The sequence below is a fragment of the Felis catus genome, chromosome C2, assembly GCF_018350175.1.
Source record: "Felis catus isolate Fca126 chromosome C2, F.catus_Fca126_mat1.0, whole genome shotgun sequence".
NCBI lineage: Eukaryota > Metazoa > Chordata > Mammalia > Carnivora > Felidae > Felis > Felis catus.
In genome coordinates this window covers 15,460,592-15,480,025 of record NC_058376.1, presented here as the reverse complement: position 1 = coordinate 15,480,025, position 19,434 = coordinate 15,460,592, and the positions used below count along the sequence as shown (strand labels likewise).

General features: G+C 38.5%; 1 protein-coding gene across 5 annotated transcripts in view; it reads right to left on the bottom strand.

Annotated features, from left to right (window-relative positions):
* The window catches only part of GRIK1 (glutamate ionotropic receptor kainate type subunit 1), a 372,065-nt gene that overhangs the window by 79,322 nt on the left and 273,309 nt on the right, over nt 1–19,434 (bottom strand). For all 5 annotated transcript variants that reach the window (XM_019839466.3, XM_023238826.2, XM_023238825.2 and 2 more), the window contains exon 7: nt 17,158–17,301. In XM_019839466.3, coding sequence (XP_019695025.2) covers nt 17,158–17,301 — 144 coding nt within the window. The remainder of the gene's footprint in view (nt 1–17,157; nt 17,302–19,434) is intronic.

The following is a 19,434-nucleotide window of genomic DNA, read 5'->3' as shown; positions in this document are numbered from 1 at the left end:
ATGGAAACTTCCCATAATGTCATAGAAGATAGAAAGATGGGACCCAGAATATTGACTGTGTATCACATTACATATCATCTCATTTAATCATAATTAAAAGCCTTCAAGGCAGGTGTTTTTTATCTCCTGTCTGAGCTGTCAGACTGCTTGAACTCACAGACCGCAAGATCATGACCTGAGCTGAAGTCGGATACTCAACCGACTGAGCCACCCAGGTGCCCCAATCTCCTTTCTTTATTGATAGGAAAATGAGTCTCAGAGAGGTCAAGGTAAGATCATTAGTTAATGGGGAAGCCAAACTTAACTTGACTGTCTTATTCTAAAGATTTTGCTATTTTTTTTAAAATTTAATGTTCATTTATTTCTGAGAAAGAGAGAGAGCATGAGTGAGGGATGGGTAGAGGAGAAAGAGACACAGAATCTGAAGCAGTCTTCAGGCTCTGCTGTGTGCACAGAGCCTGATGCAGGGCTTGAGCTCACAAATTATGAGACCATGACCTGAGCCAAAGTTGGATGCTTAACCGACTGAGCCACACAAGTGCCCCATATTTTTTTTGTTTTTATTATTTGACTCTTCCTATCTTCTTTTACTGCTTTTTCATCTTCAATTTCTCAATTTTTTTCATCTCAATCCAAAAATGATGAAAATACCTTGATTTCACCAATACCCAATAATCTCATCCATAGTCAAAGTGAAAATTACTGAATTTGAGCTTTCATAAGTTATAATTAATCTTAGAAGTTCATATCTAAAAAAATAAAAATAGAATGAATAAAAAGCATATGCATGTTTTTGTTAATAAATTTGATCCTATGTAAGTCAACAGATTATGCACTGGAGTTTGCAATATGAATTTTATCAGGCTAAACATATGCTGCTACTAACATATTCTGCATATGAATAATTGTTAAATGCTTAGGTAACCTTTCACGGAGAGACTTTCATTTATTGTCTTTATTTTCAAAATGTTTTGCTAGCAAATCTTGTTGATAAAATATGAGGGCTGTGAGGGTAATTGGAATTCTTGGCTAGATGTGTTGCTTTGTATAAAGATGCTCTGGTTCCATTTCTGATAATAGCAAGATGAAAAGAAAATGTGTTAGCTTGTTGAATGGGGCAAACTTGGTTGAGGTTCGAAATTAGGTCAACAGTTTGCCACATTCACAAATCTTCATTGTTTCTTTAAAACTAAATCCCATGCCATGGTTGGAATTGTCTTTTAAAATATTTGACAGAGACCACACTCCCACACTCATTGCCTACAATGATTCAGAAAAATATTTCTTTTTCAATTCCTTTCTCAGAAGAATTTTAATCACACCGTCACTTTCTGATTAGGTCATAAATTAGGTCATTTTTGGGTCATAAATCTTGACTATATTATTTGAGTAAGCTTACATTGTTTGAGTAATTAGATAATGTTGTTAACAGCCTGTTTTCTGTTGGTTCAGAATATTTACTTTAAAAGAGGACAGGATATTTAGAAAGGAAAAAGAATGTGGCTCCCTTAAAAGACATTGCCTTTACTGTTATTTATCATGCACCATAAACTTCAAAGTTGTATTTATCATGGAATCGATAAAAAAAAAAAGGAATGAGTAAAAAATCTCTAACATTTATACCCAAAAGGTCAGCTCAAGTCATTAGTGTCAAAACCTGACTTTCCAAGGCAAATCTTAGGATCACAAATTTACATAAAAGCCAATGAACATTTTCATCCTTTTCTTTGAGTGTTTCTTCCTAGGCTGCTCACAAAGGGAGTCAGCATTCATATATTATTTTCAAGTAGTAATTAGCTTGATGTTCAAATGACTGGTTTGTACTTTCAATCACGTAGACAACGAAAGCCCTGGCCGTGGGCTGAACTTGCTTGTTGGCCCACGTAGGACCAAGAAGAAAAGGTGGAAGGATAAAGAAGAGGGTTGCCCTACTCCTCTGCAACCCCACATTCTTCCCTCATATGCCCAACTCCCCTGCAGCTCTGAAAATTAGAGAAAAAGAAAGGCTTGATCCAGGCCTTTCTTCTTTTCTTCCTACTCCTTCCTATTCCTCAGCATGAGTTCATTGTTGCTCTGTGTTGCTCTGTTATATCTTCACTTAGATCTGACATCTTGAGGGCAAGAGGCCACACTTATTTTGGCTAATGTCTCTTTTAGTATCTTCCATATTGCGAACACTGATGAAAGTTTACTTAGGAATAACGGTACAATATAAAGCATGTATATACCTCATATCCTTGGTTAGTGATGGATGATGCAATATACAGAGGATGGAGGATGGCCAACATAATATAACTCCATCTTGTTACCTAACATGCAATCATTCTCAAACTGAAGTAGGAATCACCTAAGTTTCTGGAGGTTGAATGTGGGAAATAATTGCTGGTTTTGTTTGTTTTCAGCAATTTCTTCAGGTGATTTTGCTGCACACTACATTTTGAGAATATCTGGCCTACAGAATTCTTCCTAATCATTAGCACCCTATAAAAGCCCTTTATAGGAGTGCCTGGGTTGCTCAGTCGGTTAAGCGTCTGACTTCAGCTCAGGTCGTGATCTCACGGTCCATGAGTTCGAGCCCCGCGTCAGGCTCTGTGCTGACAGCTCAGAGCCTTGAGCCTGTTTCAGATTCTGTGTCTTCCTCTCTCTCTGACCCTCCCCCGTTCATGCTCTGTCTCTCTCTGTCTCAAAAATAAATATTAAAACATTAAAATAATAATGTTTTAATGTAAAACATTAAAATAATAATTAAAATAATAAAATTAATAATAAAACATTAAAAAAAAATTAAAAAAAAGTCCTTTATGAACTGGCCTCTGCTCATCACCAGCCATTTTGTCTCCTACCATAATTCATTCTCAGCCATCAACTAGTCTCCAAATAATGGAATGTCTTTCCCCACCATGCTGCTTCCCACACTCCAACTCACTTTTTAAAGTATAGACCGCCCCTCCTTTTCTCTCAGAAGGCTTTTAAAGCACCTCAGATGAAGAACACTATTGCCCTTGGGTCCCCCTCTGTACCTTAAAGATACCTCCAGAATACAACTCAGCGCAGGGGAAGGCACATATTTGCCTTCATGTCTATCTTCATATTTGAATCTATTTTCTTTGAAGCCAGGGACTATGTCTCCCCTGCATGATTCAGCACAGGTATATCTCACCCAATAATGATTGCAGAACAAATGTTTTAGAGTAACCTTGGTAAATGGTATGTATGAGGACTTGCTAATTAAATGGTTCTAGTCTTGAAGAATTTTCAAATATAGGGGGTGTGGCTGACACCATTTTTTTCCTTGTTAAGAGAAATTCTGACTTGTCATCCAAACTCTCACCTGATGGCCTTGCTTTCTATCTTACTGAGAAAGCAGAAGCAACAAGTTCCCGCCACCACATCCACTCATTTCATTACCAGCATGTCTGCCTGTATTCTCCTGCTAGTAGGATGAAGTATCCATGCTCATGCCCAATGGATGCCCCAGACTCTCTGATCTACACAAGGACATTGCTTCTGTCATTTCCCTTTCTAATGTTATTGATTTGTCACTCTCTGTCTGATCATTCCAATCAGCATATGGATGTGCTACAAAATACCTCACTCTGGAAAATACTCTCTCCATCCCATGCCAGATATACTGGGCATTTTCACAAATGCTATTTTTTTTTAATTCTTCCTCTTGTGGGAATTAGGAACTATTAGCCTCATTTAATGACATGAGGGTGTGAGGTACACAGAGCTGGTAAGGAACAAGGCAAGAATTCCTATCCATATTTTCTGATTCTGAAGAAACACTTGGCACAGAAGAGGGCCAACTGCCTACTCCTTAATCTCAGTTTTCCCAACTGAAATAGGAGGGAGTTGGGAAATTTGCCATATTTGCATTAAATTTTAACATGCCTTCTACGATGCCATTTCAGGAGTAAAAAGTCATTCTGCCAGATAGGTGAAGCTGTTAAAGACTGAACTTCAGAAAAGTTATGTGTTACTATATTTACAATCTAGAAGTTTCAATTCTTTAGTATATTGTCAGTGCAGATGAGAGGAATTGGAACTAGGGTGGACATAGACACATTTTACATCACTGGCCAAAGTTTAAGTCAGATGCAATAATAACCCTGATCACTTCATTTGTCAGGGCAGAGAGAACTCTGGGCCACTGGCATCTGTGATTTTCAGGTTGTCATGGGGTAGGAAGCAGAGCTATACAACAGAGGACTCTGAGGAATCTTGCTGAATGTTTTGAATTCCACAAAATTATTAGATATATTTGTTAAATAAAAAAAACATATACATAAAGAAGTATAGTCCAGTGTTTTGGGACATGTGATACCACTAGGTAGAGATTAAAGCTTTATCTAGCCATCTTAAAATTCTGGAATCTTAGAGATGCAGTTGAGTACAGAGATAGAAACATTGAGCTTAGCAGTGCAAGAGTGTAGCTTGTGTTCTATCTCATAACCTTGGGCCGGTTATCCAACCTTGCAAAGCCTTGGTTTTCTTATGTAAAATGGAGGTAAGACCCCGAGGGGTGTTGTGAAGGTCAAGTGGAAAAGTAGTTGATCAACCTTCCTTCCACTTTTTAGAGCACTTTCTATAAGGACACAGACTCATGGAATTTTGAGGTCATCAAGACAGAGTTGATGTGACTTGCCCAGTCTCATAGCTCATAAGTAATAGGACCAAGATGACACTGGTCTTTTTCTTGAATTCAAGACTCAAGTGTAGATGGGTGTGTGTGCACACATACGTGTATTAAAAGCATATCACCTTAACACATTATGAGAAATAGTTAATGGAAAGTTGTTATATATATGTACTCATATGCAATATTATGCTTCCCTTCTTTATATGGATTGGTTTGCCCCCAAGTCATGGAAAGTAATTTACTTGCTGAGCCAAACACACAAATCTAACAAAGAAAAATAGTACTCCTGACTTTTGATTATCTGTGTTAAAAAAAAAATCTGAATTTATATTTTATTGGCAGAACCTTCTAGCTTTAAACTATGGTTGCGTTAGACTGATTGCTGAGTAATAGGTGTCAATACTCAGCAGGCCTGAACACAACTGGAAATTGTCACCTCTCCTTTTATTTGTATTTCAAATAGAGTTTTTATTAGTAGGGCAATGTTTGGCAATTCTTTCTGTAGTTTTGTTAATTGGTTCATACACTCTGGTCATAATTTTATTGATTGATATCAGTATTTAGCACCATCAATTTTTTTCATGCATTGATGAGCACACTATTTCTAGTCTGGTAATCCTGAAGAATAATCAGATATGCTAAATGAATCACCAAGCACATTTCCAATATGAACCTTTGGCAAAGAATCTCCCTTTTTGCCCTGAGCACCCGAAGATTGGGTTCCATCAGCAATGTAGTATGTAAAAAATAAATGCCATATATTGAAATGGCTATTGAGTCACATTACAGAAGTTTTACAACTAGAAGAGGGGTTGTTCCAAAACTTACTGCTCAAATTGAAAGGGGGAAAAATCAGAGTGATGGGAGGCAAATATTTTAAGAGGGAAAAACATGCTCTGTGTTCTTATAGGGGGATGCTTGTTAACTCTCTGGAATACCTCCTTATCAGGTCTTGTGTTTTGGTAACAATGTTAACTATTATCTTAACTATTTATATTATATCAACTATGTATTTATTATGCATTTATACATAGTAATTGTATATTGTATTAATTATGTTAGCTACCTTCTTCAATCGATTGTTAATTCCTTGATGGCAGGAAACGTTTTACTTCTCTTTGAATTTACCACTTGTATTTGATAGGCATCCAAAATATTTGTGATTGAACGGTTGATGTAAGGATCAATTCCAAAAGTTGCACACTTTTAAGTATTGGGGGAAAGGTAGAGGGGAAGTGGCAAGACCTGGGAATTAGGATCTTCTTCCTACTGGCCATGATAGCTAGGAAAGTCTATAGGATTTTAATGAGGAGAAACGAATATCTGTGCCCCACCCTATCCTCCTGTCCCCTTCTCTCTTCTCGGAAGATGTGGATAGACATACTGCACAAAGTGCCTATCAAAGAAGTGACATTTGACCTCCTTAAGGCTAGGGTACCGATGGTGATCGGATTGGAAGGCAGACAGATTTAGTTTATTTACACCCCCCAAATCAGAGCTTGCACCTTAATCCATTCTAAGAGATTTTTCTTTGAATTTTGAAGGCTTTTCAAATTTAGAAGTTCCTTATTGGCCTGTGAATGTGTAGGAAAGGAATTATTCCTTTAAGTATTTGATTCCTTAATTACGGTCGTTCATTCATTTAGCAAACTTCCATTTTGCTAACGTTTTCTCATGGAATTACTAACAGTAAGATCAAGAGAAAAAGGTAAGTTGGTGGGAGGGGCATGGATAGTGTTGAGAAAGAATTGTATGGATTTCAAAAATTCATCTACATGTCTCCTGAATAGAAGAGTTAATGAGGACAATTCATTGTGGTGTTATTTCACTTGTTTTAATTAAAGGAGGCTTACTCTGTATTTATTGTATAAATGCAGCCCCGATGGGCTAACTGTACAATTACTGTCTTACTCAGGTCCCCAGAATACGATACAATGACAAACTTCTGAAATTCATCCCCCATTTAAGCAATGTGAGCTTCACCTAGTCACCCACAATTGTAAGCCAGTTCTCAGAAAAGCTATTTAAAAACAAATCTGAAGTATACATAATGATGGTGAAGAAAATAAACATTAAGCAAAAGAAGAAATGATAAACATAACCTTTAGACCACATAACTTCCTTGGATGTCAGCTATTTCAGGAACTGAAATGATGCATTTATCATATTCTCATCTGTTCAATATATAATTATTTTAACTATTATGTGTGTTGTTTATAACCCATTATCTTGCAATAACAGCTTGCATGGATCACTGCATAATTTAAAAATATAATGGCTTTTCTTGCCAATATTTGATTTCCAACTCTAAATCTGCTGACTTTAACTATATCTGTTCCATGCACTTTGGGGAAACGAGTTTTTATTTCCTAAAGATTTATCTTAGAATATGCACCTGGAGTTTCTTTTTTCATAAACTGCTTTCCTTTGGCACTGGTTCATGTGGTGGCTCATTTTCTGACATAGAATAAATTGGCTCTGTACTTGCAAATCAACTAAACGGGCAGGAACACAAATCTGAGACCCAGTGGGTATAAAGTGGGTGAAAATAGGGCACTTGTTTAACTGTCTAGATAATGTGATCAAGAAAACCTGGAAATCAAGTCATTTGGTCTTGATTTACTCAAATTACCCTGGTCACATGAATTTTATCATTGTCTTTGTTGGGTAGATACTTATTATTATAGTTAACCAATATGTTCTGTGACTATCAAGATAAAAACATGGATCCCACATACGTTGATTTCATATTGTTCCCTAGTTAACCTGGTTGGGTGAGATACTAAGGAAACATTTTATATACATGTTATACATTTTATATACATATATATATATATTTAGTATATATCTATATATGTATATTTTATATACATATATAGATATATATTTAGTCACTAAGATTTATTGAGCACTTGAAATGTGGGTAGTCCAAACTGAGTGCTGTAAGTTTAAAATAGAGACTGGATTTAAAAGACTTAATAGTAATAATAATATAAATTAATAATTTTATATTGAGTACATGTTGAAGTGATAATATTTTGGATATACCACATTAAATTAAATACCTTATTAAAACTAATCTCAGCTGTTTGCTTTTAATTTTTTAATTAGCTACTAGAAAATCTAACATCTATGTGACTCACATTATATTTCTACTGGACAGTGCTGCTTTAGAGAAAATTGTGCATTTGTTCATAAAAGACTATTAGGTGTTCATCATAGCATTGTTTCTATATGCCAAGAATAAAAGAAAAAAGAGGTATTCAAAATATCCATTCATAAAGGAATGGATAAGTACACTAAAGTACAGGTGACCCTTGAACAATGCATCTAACTTTTGACTCCCCCAAAACTTAACTATTAATAGCCTAGTGTTCACCTGAAGCCTTACCAGTAACATAAACAGAGTAACACAGATTTTGTATGTTATATGTTTATGTAGTATATTCTCATATAAAGGAAGCAAAAGAAGGGAAAATGTTTTTAAGAAAATCATAAGGAGAAGAAAATATATTCACAGTACTGTATTCATATTTAAAAAAATCCATATATAAATGGACCCTCACAGATCAAATCCATGCTGTTCAAAGGTCAACTGTACATTCAGTAAATGATCTGTTCCTCTACTTGGATTCTTTAGTCTCTTAATATTTGCACGTCGTATTACCTCTTTTCTTTCAAGGCTTTATTCAAGTTTCACATGAACTCTGAGATGCTTTCTAACTACCCTATGTAATATAGCAATACCCATTTTTTTTCCTTCAAAGACCCCTACACACTGTACCCACTACTGAATCTCGCTTTTCTGATACTCCTTGTCATTTTAAGTACTATATTTCCTTTTATATATGTCTGATTTCCCCACTGTTGTATTCTTGGTGCTAGAATAATGTCTGCCACATGCTAGGTATTCAGTAGATATTTGTTGATTGAATGAATGATAGAATAGTAAATTTCAATGAAAAGGAATAAACTGGAAAAGTAATAAATACGAATCAAATTAGATATATTTCTACACAACATTGATTAGAAAAGGAAATTGCTGAATGAGATATATAGACACACACCCACGAAACACATACACACACATATGACATTCACTTAAGTAAGTTAAACACATCCATGTGCATGTGAGCACATACACATGTACACATACATACAAACTGTGGTATAGAAAGCAAATTCTTCAGTCCCTGTGATGCAGAACGAGGACATTAGAGGCCGAATGGGAGAAGCCAGGTAATTAACATGAGTCTCTGAAAGCTATCTTACAAATACCAATGTTGTTTAGAATCACATAAACTAAGGAGAATTTGGCAAAACCTTCCATTCTATTCGAACACCCCTTTCTTCATTTCCAACAGGTGATTATTCATCTGGACACTGCCAATTTCAAAGATAGGTATCTTAGCACCTTAGTTCTATATAAGTATATATAATTGATAAAAACTGTAAACTATGAACATCTGGGAACTGATCTCATTTCTCTGTCTAGAGTTGTACAGGGATTGAGGGACAGACCTGAAAAATCCACTCTTTCTTTATCTCTAAATGTCTTAAATGTGAAGGGGTATTGGGGTAAATGGTTTTTATTTACACAGTGCAAAACTAGGTGGTGGTGCTGAAGAATAGGTTGGATGGCAGGAGCTTTTCTTTTTTTATTTATTTATTTATTTTTGGGACAGAGAGAGACAGAGCATGAACGGGGGAGGGGCAGAGAGAGAGGGAGACACAGAATCGGAAACAGGCTCCAGGCTCTGAGCCATCAGCCCAGAGCCCGACGCGGGGCTCGAACTCACGGACCGCGAGATCGTGACCTGGCTGAAGTCGGACGCTTAACCGACTGTGCCACCCAGGCGTCCAGGCAGGAGCTTTTCAATAGGTGTAGAATGACAACTACATATGCAACCTTTTCCAAAGTCTAGAGATTTGAGTGAGTTGACTGCCAGATCCGATGTCATCTAATTAATCCAAGGGACAGCTTTTCCTGGCAATCAAAGTCAAATGGCATGCAATATTGGGGAGTGTTACTCAGTGGAAACACAGCAGGATTAAACATGTCAGAGCTTTGCTTCTCCAGGGGCTTTGATTTTTTTTAATTCTGTAATTTTTCACCTGGATCCCATGTAAAAAAACAAACACTCAATACTGACCTATTAAGTAGAAGTCTGAATAAATATCAAGACAAATATAGGTGACTCAGTGGAGAATTTTATCTTCTACTGTTGGATTTTTAAGAGCTTAAATTTAATTGTCTCATTTATATATTCAAATTAATAATCTTCGTTTAGTCAAAATAGAACAAATAAATTACAACTTCATAGCAAAACAGGGGCAGAAAGCTGCCCATATTTTCAGTGATATCCCATTTAGGTTGGCATTTGGAAATAATTTTCACTCCTGTATAGTAAATTTATTTTGGACCAGATCAATGGGGGACTATTTATATAGTTTAAAATTAAGTATTAGCTCAGCAAAATTTATTAACAGTTTGGTAGATTTTAACTTCCTGAGTTCAATTCAATAAGCATCTTTTAAATTCCTGCCATGTGCAGGCACAGTGCTCTGAGGACACAAAGATAAATTGACTTTGCCCTCGTCCAAGGGAAAGATCTTACAGTGTCTGAATGAAGCACGTTAAGCGCTCACGTAGAGATGTAAAGCAGCTATGGAGTCAAGTTGAGGACTATCCCTAAATAGAGGTTCGGGAGAGGCTCACTAGAGAAAATGGGTTCTCAATAAGAGTTAGTCCAGATAAACAATGGGAGGCAGTGCTTTCTAGGCTGAAAGGCATATGGCAAAAGGGGTGTTATAAGGCAGGTTTTAGTCAGGAAAAGAGAGGTTCATCTGTCTCACTGTGTGAGAAAAGCATGGTAAATGCAGGAAACTAGAATCAAGTTTATGTTTGTAGAGGGTAGAATACCTACTACACATTATGTCACTCTATACATGACAACACTTATAAAAGCATTGAGTATCAAGAAATGAGGCTCAGTGAGAGGTCATTTTAATAAACCAGGTGAAAAATGATGAGGGCAGAGGGCAAGGAATGTTGCTAAACATTTAGGATAGAAAGTTAACAGGACTTAATTAGATAAGTGTGGTGAGGTGGATGGAGAAGTTTAGACAACCTGCAGAGTTCTGGTTTGAGTGACAAGCTCTATTTCACTGTAATGTTTCAACCCAGTTACCATTGTGATAGCTATCAGGATGCCAGAGTGCGTAGATAAGCACTACCAAGTTCCCTATGCATATATACAGAGGAAATGTCCCTCAGAGATTGTCCTAGAAGTTTTGGACCTGACCATGAGGTCAAGGATTTATAAAAGGGGTCACATGCATGAAAGAGGCAGTTGCTGGAGAGATTTATCCAGAAAGAGCTGCTGTTTCTCTGTGAGTTGTGCTCTTCTGCCTTCAGGATGCCCTTTTTGAATCCTGGTAAGTAGGATTTCAAGGGGCCATTCAGGGAAATCTGAAACAAGTTGGCTGCCATTGGAGAAGCAGAAGACCAATGGCTGACTCAAACATGAGGAAGTCAAGGTAGACTATGGACAGTGGTGTGGCCCCTAGGTGACAAAAGAGGACTACAGAATATCTGACGAATTGAAGTGGTCAGGAAATACTGCATCATGATCAGAGGTACTCCCAGGATACCCAAGGAAGGGTGATTGGGTGTTTCCTGGGTGCTAGATTTGAATCCAGAGTGCCTTGGTGGGAGTATAGTCAATAAGACTGTTGAGAGGGGTGAAGAGGTTTCAACAGAAAAAAGCAAGAGGTGTACCACTGTGTATCACAGGGTTGAAGAAGCATGATATGCTTCCATCTGAAAAAGACCCATTATTTGGGTCAAAGAAACATCAGGAGAGACTGCCCACCTGGAAATCATAAACAGTCGAAGAAAATCCTTCAAGGAAAAGAGTTAGGCTTAAAAATTCCCCAGGCGCACCTGGGGACATGAGCTTAGATTATTGGCTGGATCCAGAGAGTACAGAACAGTCCTGTCAAGCAAAAGTGTTCTCACTCTTTTTGAGCCTGGTAGGACGTGCAACAGCTAAGGGTATGGCAAGGAAGTAAATGAGGAAAGGAGAAAGAGGAGAAACCAACCACACGTCTCCTCTCCCCTAGTCTCCCAGAAGACTTGAGCTCAAAGGGAGGAGAAATTTGATGTTAAATCACATTGGACTTCTGAGTAATATTAGAATAGAAATTTGAATTCGAGTTCCTAAGTTGCAGATCAACTTAAAGGGACCCTCAGACTGTCACTGCCTTAAGTAAACACAAAAATCATGGAAAATCCTATTTTCCCTGAATAATTTTAAGTGGATGATAGGAGCAACACTAAATTGGTTTTGCTGTCCCACTAGTTGTGTTTGTTTGACATCCCAGTTAACATTGTCATTTATTGACATTGGGCTTTTGTAGCAATAATAGCTTTAATAGATAACATGACAGATTCTATCTGGGAATTTGTTGATGTGGGGGTGTCAGTAGGATATGCAGATGGATGTTTTCCAATAGAGAAGTAGCTACATGAATTTAGACTGAAGGGAGAAGTCAGGGTTGTATGCAAGATATACTTAGATATCTCCTTTTTTTCCCTTTTAGCTCTCTATGAGTGTGGACCACTTCCAAACCAAGATATCTATAATTCTTCAATGATCTTTGTGGGTTTATCTGCTTTAATCAAACTTACACAAGGCTACCGAGATAAACTGTTTGAAATATCACATTTTTGTGCCTCAAGAACAGTGACTTCTCATCAATTATCAATCAGATTGGATTTTCTCAGCTCAGCAGGCAATTTTAATCAATCGTCTTTCCATATTTACTTAACCTCATTTCTCACCACTTTTACATGGGACCGCTCCTTCTGACCCCAACAGAAGGTCAACTCTTTATGCTTCATTTATACTTTTGCTGTTCACCATGTTGGAACCCACTTTCAACCAAATTCTATTTTCAGTACCCAATTCAGGTACTCTTAACATGGGTTTCAGGCCAACTAGGGTAGTTGTAAGGCCTCTGAGACTGCAGATGAATATTTCTGCCTTTTGTGGGAACAATGCGGCCATGGTTTAAGTCAGTTTTCATATAGGGTCTGTAACCCAGAAAATAGTTAAGTACCACTGACATAACCTAAAATATATAATTCACTTCACTGTGCCCATATTTCAATGCCCCTCCCAGCACCTGCAATTACAGACCCTCTTCTTCCAAGATGCCTCAGTGTGCTTGCTTTTGCTGCACCTGCTCCCACTGATTGCCCCACGGCCAGCTGGAACTTACTTTGGGTCCAGAGTAACTTCTGACCACAGACAGGAAGTCCTTTGGCTTCCTCAGCCCCCACATTCAGCTACCATTTCTATGACTGACCTGAGATGTGGTTTGCTAGGGTTTTTTGGTAGCTCAACCTGGTTGATGATTACCTAAAGTTTTGGGTCCCTCTTGAACAATCATATACATGCTCTACCATCGAAAGTTTCCCTCATTCCCTGGCATCATTGCAGTTGGTTCCCTGTGCCATGTCTCTTTCCATGGGACTCCTGATTTTCCACTGCTAGGTCCTGTCCTCTGTTTTGCAAATACTGCTACTTCATCTTGGACTCCAATAATAATAATGTTGACACCAATAAGAACAATATTGATTACATGTAAGCATGTTACATTACATGTAAGCATTACATGTAAGCATTCAGTGCTTACATAAGCCAGGCAATATATTTAATGTTTTACGTACAATGCCTCATTTCTTCCTGACAACTGCCTTACCTGATAGACATTTTTAAGGGAACCTTCCATTTATGGTAGCTACCCTTTATTGAGCAACCATTACATGCCACACATTTTGCTAGGCTGTACATATATGTAATCCCCACAAACACATAGAATTTTTATCTGCATTTTATAGAAGAGGAACCGAGAATAAAGAGTCTCAATGACTAAGTTCATATAGACAGCAAATTGCAATTAAATCTCAGGGTCTGTATCCCCAGTGCCAGAGTTAAATAGGCTGGCCTATTCCTCAGACCCCTGCCTCACTTCTTCACCAGAACCTATGGTCCTGGTAGACAAGTCTAGATGACCCTGTTTTTTGCCTCAATGAATTGTTTCTGGATATGATATTCATATCCCGTGTCTGTCCTACAGTACCTGCTTATAGATCTTGTGCATTTAGTTACTTTGCCTGTTCATTCATTCATTTATTAGCTCACTCACTTGTCTGGCATCTACTTATTGGGTGTTCATTCTATGCCCCGTCTTATGCAAGAACTAGGGAAACAAGACTGGAAAAGCACAGCTTGGAGATAGACATGTAAATAAATATGATGGTCTAACGACTATGATGGAGCCAAAGAGCCAAAATTTATGAGTCAAGGTCAGCATAGAGAAGCTAGTGCTTGAGTTGAGACATAAAGGGTGGCCCAGAGGAGACCTTTCAACCAGAGGCAAGAGAATTTGGTGGGAGCATATTGCCAAGTTCAGGGAGCCCCAGTAGGTTCAGCAGGTGCTGGGATTGGGGCAGGAGATGAGAGGGATGGCATAGGAGATCAGAAACCAGAGCACTGGAGACCCTGAAGATTCTGCCGATGAGTGTAGGTTTTATTCCAGACACATGAAAGCTTCAAAGGAAGTCTGTCATTCCTCCACTATGTCGAATTTGTATAGTAGATAGTAAAATCCACATCTTCCAGTTTGGGGGGGAGACAGTTCCCTGTAGTGCCAAGTTAATTTTACTTGTATGATGGAGTCTCAGTACCTCTTGCTGGGTGGGGATTTATAATCTCCTAATATATTTGCTTAGCAAATGCCTAGAGAGGTGACACTGTGACACACTCTACGAGGTTTAAAATGTCCTTTAATTCTTCCTCTCTCGAGTCGGCCTGAAACACCGAAGGGTGGTTAGCCTGAATAACTTGTCTGCAAGGCTTACTGATTCTAAATGATGTGTGAAGTTATCAGGGATTAGTGCACACACAACCACCTCTCTGCTTGGAAAGTTTACCTCCTGTGACAAATTTCATCTTCACCCCATAAATTCAACCTGCTGACTTGCTCCTTTACATGATTTCTGATTATAGTTTGGAAATCCTTTAAAAAGTGATAGTTACTAAACGAAAGGACCCAGGGAAGTTTTAGGACCACGTGCCTTACTAAAACCCGATGCCTGCAAAATTTTGTTGAATTAGGTACTCTTTGAAAGAAACACCTGCATTCTATCACGTTTGCATGTCTTGGCCTGTCTCAGAATTCCTTCCATGCAGTCTTTCAACAGGCTGGGACACGGCTCCGGGTCGCTCCCTATCCCATCTCTGCAGGTACCTGTGTCCTGCCAAGGGCGGCATATGGCGTTGTGACTCAGGAGACAAAAAAGATGAGCACAATGGTGACAAAAGTTTTCAACCCATGATGCACCTCTCCCTTCAACCCCCAACTGTGGAGCCCGAGAATGGGGAATTTGCTTTTTGGAGTAAAAGATCATAAAATGCTTTCTTGCTTTCATTGTGGTCCCTCATCTTGGAGTTCATTATTTCTTTAAACATGCCTAACTGTAGCTTGGAAATTTTACTTTCTTATACAAGCAAAAAGATGCTTGGGGTGCTCTGAGTGTTTGATCCTGAGCTTTCATGTGGCCTCATGCCTTTCCTTGCACTGGTACGAGATGAAAGGAAACCAGCTGTTTTCTTGTTAAAGATCAAGGTGATCAGGATAGTGATTCAAGACCTAGCGATGATTGCTGCAGGGAGAGCAGAGGCTGGGTGATGTTATTCCGTTAGGCACAGTATGTCAGATTTCTGTGGCTGTCAGAAAGAGTATTTCATTTCATGCCTATTTGTGATTTCTTTGTTGTTGTTGTTGTTGTTGCTGGGTTTCAATTCCTGGCATCATACTCAGTAAACTGAATGAGGCTATTATTAGTAGTCTATCCGAATGGTAAGAGAAGAGCTAATATCTCAGATTCTTACTATGTTTCTGTGCTGTTCTTAACAACCTCACTTTTTATCCTCACAATAATGCTATGAGATAGAAGGTGTCATTCCATTTTACAGAAGAGAATATTGAGACACAAGAGTTTAAGTAACTCTTAACTTCAGGTAGTTAATGAAGTTAAGTAACTCAACTTCATTGTGTGGGTTATACTGCTCACAAATGTTAGTAGAGCTGGGATTTAAACCCAAGCAACCACACCAGGATTAGGGTGAGGTAAGAGAGGTTTCCTAGGGCACAAAATTTAAGGCAGCACTCCCTTGAAGTCTCGTGTAGGTGCAGGGCTCAAACCTGAGGGTGAGTGCCTCCTTGAATCACATTCCCAGGGAACTTCTTTGCTGCTTGCCATACCCTAGACTCAGCCTTCCTTTGGAGGCTGAGTAGTGTTAAACCTCATGGCATACTGCCTCTCTGGTTCTCATCCTTCTGGATCAGAGCCATCTGTTAACAGGGAAGTAGATTGAACAGCCCAGGAGAGGGTTTGTAGAGACAAGCAGGGATGGAGCCCAAAGTAGGATTTCTCCCTTGCTCTTGGCTGGGCATTCTTGTCTTGTACTATGTGCCCTCCCATTCTTTTCTTTTCTTTGTCTCACCTCAACCATCTCCAATACAGAGGGCAATAAAGATGCTCTTCACTTGAGAGGTAAATTTCTGCATCCCATAGAGAAAACATTAGAGCAGCATCACAGAGGAGGGTGTGTACTCAGACCTTATTTCATCTTGTCAAGTCCAGACACACCCTGAGGTATATGTTGATGTCAAAGCTAATCCAAGGACACATATCTATGAGAGAAATCTCAGAATCTTAGAACAGGGTCTGCTGAGGAGAAGTCAAATTGCACCAGAGAAAAGGAAAGCGTGTGTGTGGTGGTGGTGGTGGTGGCGGGGGGGGGGGGGGCGGGTAGTCCAGGATCTCAGGGCAATCATGAAGAACTCAGAGAAGTCCTTGAAAATCTTTTAGTGCACTTGGTCAGTTTTGAATAGGACTGGACTTTTCTGGTGTGCTGACAAATGGCAAAATAATTGCTATTTCATTAGGACAAGCAGATCCCTCTGTTCAGTCATGCACAACTTGATATTTAGGAAACCACTGGAATTATGGGATGAATTATGAATTTAGGAAACCACTGGAATTATGGGATACCAGGTGGGAACTATCCCTGGTATCTCTCAGTGATGGGCAAACCCATTCTTTGACTCAGTGAGGCCTGGAATAAGCACCTATGAGCTCCTAATCACATATGTGGAGGAGAGCCAGCAGCAAATGAGATGAGCATAGCGGAGATGAAGGAGAGTGAGTATTACGGTCTGGTAGCTTCTTTGAACTTCTCAACATCATGCTAGAAAAGTTCTGGTAGTCCTTCTAGATAAACATTTACCAGTGAAATCCCAGCAGATTGGCTGATGATGGTTTCTCCTCCTTTATAGATATCATACCACCAAAGCCATGTGGGAAGACCACTCTAAATCAACAAGTCAAACAGCACTCTGCGTAGGGAAGAACTGGGCTGTGAACGAGTAGCACTTGCCTCTTTAATTAGGTTCATAAATCTGGGTCCAAGGCGCCATGGCTTGTGTCGATGACACTGTAAGGAGCTGACGGTCAGCTGGGAAGCCCGGTGGGAGGCAATGGCCACCATGTACACGGCATCATACATCAGAGCCGCTTCAGTCTGTGAAGGAAAACACACATCACATCTTCAGTTCCACCTTTGTTTACCTTCCTTTACCTGCAAAAACATTCTGCCTGCTTCCTTTATCTCGTATTTGTCCGATCTCAACAACCATTCATTCTCCAGCTGAATAGTCTTCACTCTCCAGTAGCTATTTTTCTCTAACATAATACCTCCTACTCCACAGTAAACTGGAGTCATAGCTCTGCTTTGTTTTGAGTTCTTAAAAAAATAAAACAAAAATACAAAAAATAAAAAGCCCACCTCACCGATGTCAGCCACATAAGTCTTGATTCGGGGAACAAATATTTGGAGCATCTTCCGTGTTAAGCATGGTGTTAAGATCAACTACATTGAGTTAGAAGTTACTAAGCCTCAACATTTTAATATGAGATTTTGTTTTTTAGGACTTATACCCATTTATATGTTTATTTGCTTGTTTCTATTTGGTAGAAAGAAACAGATTCAAGCAAAACAAATAGGTAATTTCCAAATAGAGATATTACTTGTGCTCTTTGCTTCTATTTACTAGAGCCAAGAAGGTCTGAGATATGGAATCAAATCAAACAGCAGGTTGTAAGAGACCTTCTGAAAAACAGACCTGTGTAACTAGCTCAGAATACACCTTTTATCAGCATTTGCTTTTTTTGATAGAAAGTGTAAGTAGTTATTGCTTTTGGGGGTTGGGCATCTCATTCTTCCCTTCTTCATGATATTTCTCTCACTTGCAAAATTTCACACAAAACTGCTAGAATTTTTATAAAAATATTGTCATGTTTTCTTAAGGATAAAATCATATAATACCTTCACATTTTAGTGGAGGGTTTTCATCACAAATTTATTTGAAATTCTCAACAAGCTCCCCAAATCAACAGAACAGATAGATAAAACTACTGATGTAGGAAAACTGACCTTTAGACAGGATATTGACTTGTGTAGAAACATACATATAGCCAACAATTGGTAGAGTTAAATCTAGAATTCAGGTCATAGATCAAAGATTCTCATGTATTTTTTTTTTTTTTCAGAAATCTGTTGATTCAACATGTATTATGCACTTACTGAGCATGTCTTAATGGAGGTGGAAAGAGAGGGTAAGGGTTACCACATCTTGCACTTTATCCATCTATGAGGCCAGAGAGTATCCCCACTTTAAATCTGTTTCCTGTGCAATTGCTATCATGGCATTTTCCATATGTATTTATAGTGACATCTGTTTCTCAGTAAGAATGTGGGTTTTGCGAATGCAGAAATGGTTCAACTTCATTCTCTCTCTCTCTCTCACCTCCCTATATATACATATATATAAATTTAATTTAATGTTTATATATAATATATATTTAATGCTTATTTATGTTGAGAGAGAGTGTGTGTGCACGTGTGCACACAGGTGGGGGGGGCAGAGAGAGAGAGAATCCCAAGCAGGCTACTCACTGTTATCACAGAGCCCAATGTCAGGCTTCATCTCATGAACTGTTAGATCACGACCTGAGCCAAAATCACGAGTCTGATGCTTAACCTACTGAGCCACCCAGCACTCCTTGACTTTATTCTGTAGTGGCTAGCAGAGTTACTGGCATATAAAAGGTCCTTAATAAATGTTTGCAGAAGGAAGTCATGGTATCTCTTGCCTTAAAATGAGATACATTTTTGTGAGACCTGTATAACGCCAAGGCTTTAAGATGTCCTTCTAAGATAAATTGTTTCATCAAGTATCCATGTTCTTCACCATTCTCCTTTATCAATTTGGTGGAATTGAAGGAGAGTCATCTATTGGTAGAATGAGACTTTTGAAACTCAATCAGTAACAATAGCTGACTTTTGTCAAGTTCTTATTATAAGTCAGGTGCTACCTTGACACGAAATCCTCACCATAACTGTTATTCTTTTGCGGTTAAAGAAGTAACCAGGTTAAACAGCATCCCCAACCTAGTGGAGGGAAAACCAAGATTCAAAACAAGGAGGTTGGTGCTCGGTTTGTCTTCACAACCACGAAGCCGAACTAACTGCTTCTAAAGCAAGTTTTTGTCTGATGATTTAATAAGTACAATAATAGCTCAGTTATGGTGAATATTCACTGACAATTTACTACACACCAGGCATTATAAGCATTTTCCACATGCCGTGTCCTTA